Source organism: Apteryx rowi, unplaced genomic scaffold, assembly GCF_003343035.1.
Source record: "Apteryx rowi isolate R43461 unplaced genomic scaffold, aptRow1 scaffold_1442, whole genome shotgun sequence".
NCBI classification, from domain to species: Eukaryota; Metazoa; Chordata; class Aves; order Apterygiformes; family Apterygidae; genus Apteryx; species Apteryx rowi.
The window spans coordinates 29,876-31,406 of record NW_020447689.1 but is presented as its reverse complement, the minus strand read 5'-3'; the positions used below and the strand labels follow the sequence as shown (position 1 = coordinate 31,406).

The 1,531-nt window shown below is 51.4% G+C and overlaps 1 protein-coding gene across 1 annotated transcript in view; it reads right to left on the bottom strand.

The window, feature by feature from the left end:
• The window catches only part of LOC112962237 (butyrophilin-like protein 2), a 15,025-nt gene that overhangs the window by 10,591 nt on the left and 2,903 nt on the right, over positions 1-1,531 (bottom strand). Inside the window, exons 3-5 of the mRNA XM_026058213.1 lie at positions 1,432-1,452; positions 1,069-1,089; positions 404-424 (exon numbers count right to left, since the gene is read on the bottom strand). Of these exons, the coding sequence (XP_025913998.1) occupies positions 404-424; positions 1,069-1,089; positions 1,432-1,452 (63 nt within the window). The remainder of the gene's footprint in view (positions 1-403; positions 425-1,068; positions 1,090-1,431; positions 1,453-1,531) is intronic.

The following is a 1,531-nucleotide window of genomic DNA, read 5'->3' as shown; positions in this document are numbered from 1 at the left end:
TTTACAAGTGGAACCAGGAAAAAGAGACTCACTCATCTCCATGGTTTTTGCCTCTGAAAAGCAAAAGAAAATGAAGAGTCATCAGCAGAGGAGCTACCCATCCCCAAGATATGACCCCAGGAGAAGGCATTGCTGGGGATGGTTCTGACCCCCTGAGGATTTTATTTTCTCCCCCATACCCAGGGAACAGCTAATGCACAGACACTCCCAGAACATGCCCTGGGACCAGCCTACTGCACCCCTCTGCTCCATGGGCACACACAACCCACCGCCTCAGCCAGGCCTTCTTGTAACCCAAATCATTGCTTCAGACAACATGCAAAAAGCATTAAGCCAGTCTCCATCCCAACGACACAACACTGTGGAAAAGTTTCAGAAGTGGAAATGCAGAAAAATGACTCACCCAGATCTCTGGACCATTCCTCTAAAAAGAAAAGGAGAAAGAAGAGGAGATTAGCCGGGGACCTGCCCTTGGGAGCACAAGCAACTCTGGAAGGGGCAGGCCCTGCTCTCTGTGTTCTTCCCCCCTTTCCCTTCCCGTATCCGGGGAACAGGTAATGCACAGACACTCACAGGCCACTAAGCCATCACACTCTTCAAGCTCTCAGGCAATAACCAAAACCAAGAAGCGAGTGTCCATCCCAGGCACACAGCTCTAGAAAGCTTTTTGAACTGGATCTGGAGGAAGAAGACTCCCTCATCTCTCTGCACTCTTTCTCTGCAAAGCAAAGGAAAAGGAAGAGGCCATGCACCACAGAGCTTCCCATCGCCGAGGGAAAACCGTAGGAGAAGGCATGGCTGGGCATGGCTGTGCTCCCCTCATTTTATTCCCCCCCCCCCATATGCAGGGAACAGGTAATGCACAGACATTCCCAGAACATGCCCTGGGACCAGCCTACTGCACCCCTGTGCTCCATGGGCACACACAACCCACCGCCTCAGCCAGGCCTTCTTGTAACCCAAATCATTGCTTCAGACAACATGCAAAAAGCATCAAGCCAGTCTCCATCCCAATGACGCAACACTGTGGAAAGGTTTCAGAAGTGGAAATGCAGAAAAATGACTCACCCAGATCTCTGGACCGTTTCTCTACAAAGAAAAGGAGAAAGAAGAGGAGATTAGCCGGGGACCTGCCCTTGGGAGCACAAGCAACTCTGGAAGGGGCAGGCCCTGCTCTCTGCGTTCTTTCCCCCTTTTCCTTCCCATACGCAGAGAACAGCTAATGCACAGACACTCCCAGAACATGCCCTGATCCCAGCCTACTGCACCCCTGGTACTCCATGGGCACACACAACCACCCGCCTCAGCCAGGCCTTCTTGTAACCCAAATCATTGCTTCACACAAGACACAAAAAGCATCAAGCCAGTCTCCATCCCAACGACACAACACTGGAAAYGTTTCAGAAGTGGGAATGCAGAAAGACGACTCACCCAGATCTCTGAACTGTTGCTCTAAAAAGAAAAAGCAGAAGGAAGAGGAGATTAACAGGGGACCTGCCTTTGGGAGCACAAGCAACTCTGGAAGGGGCAG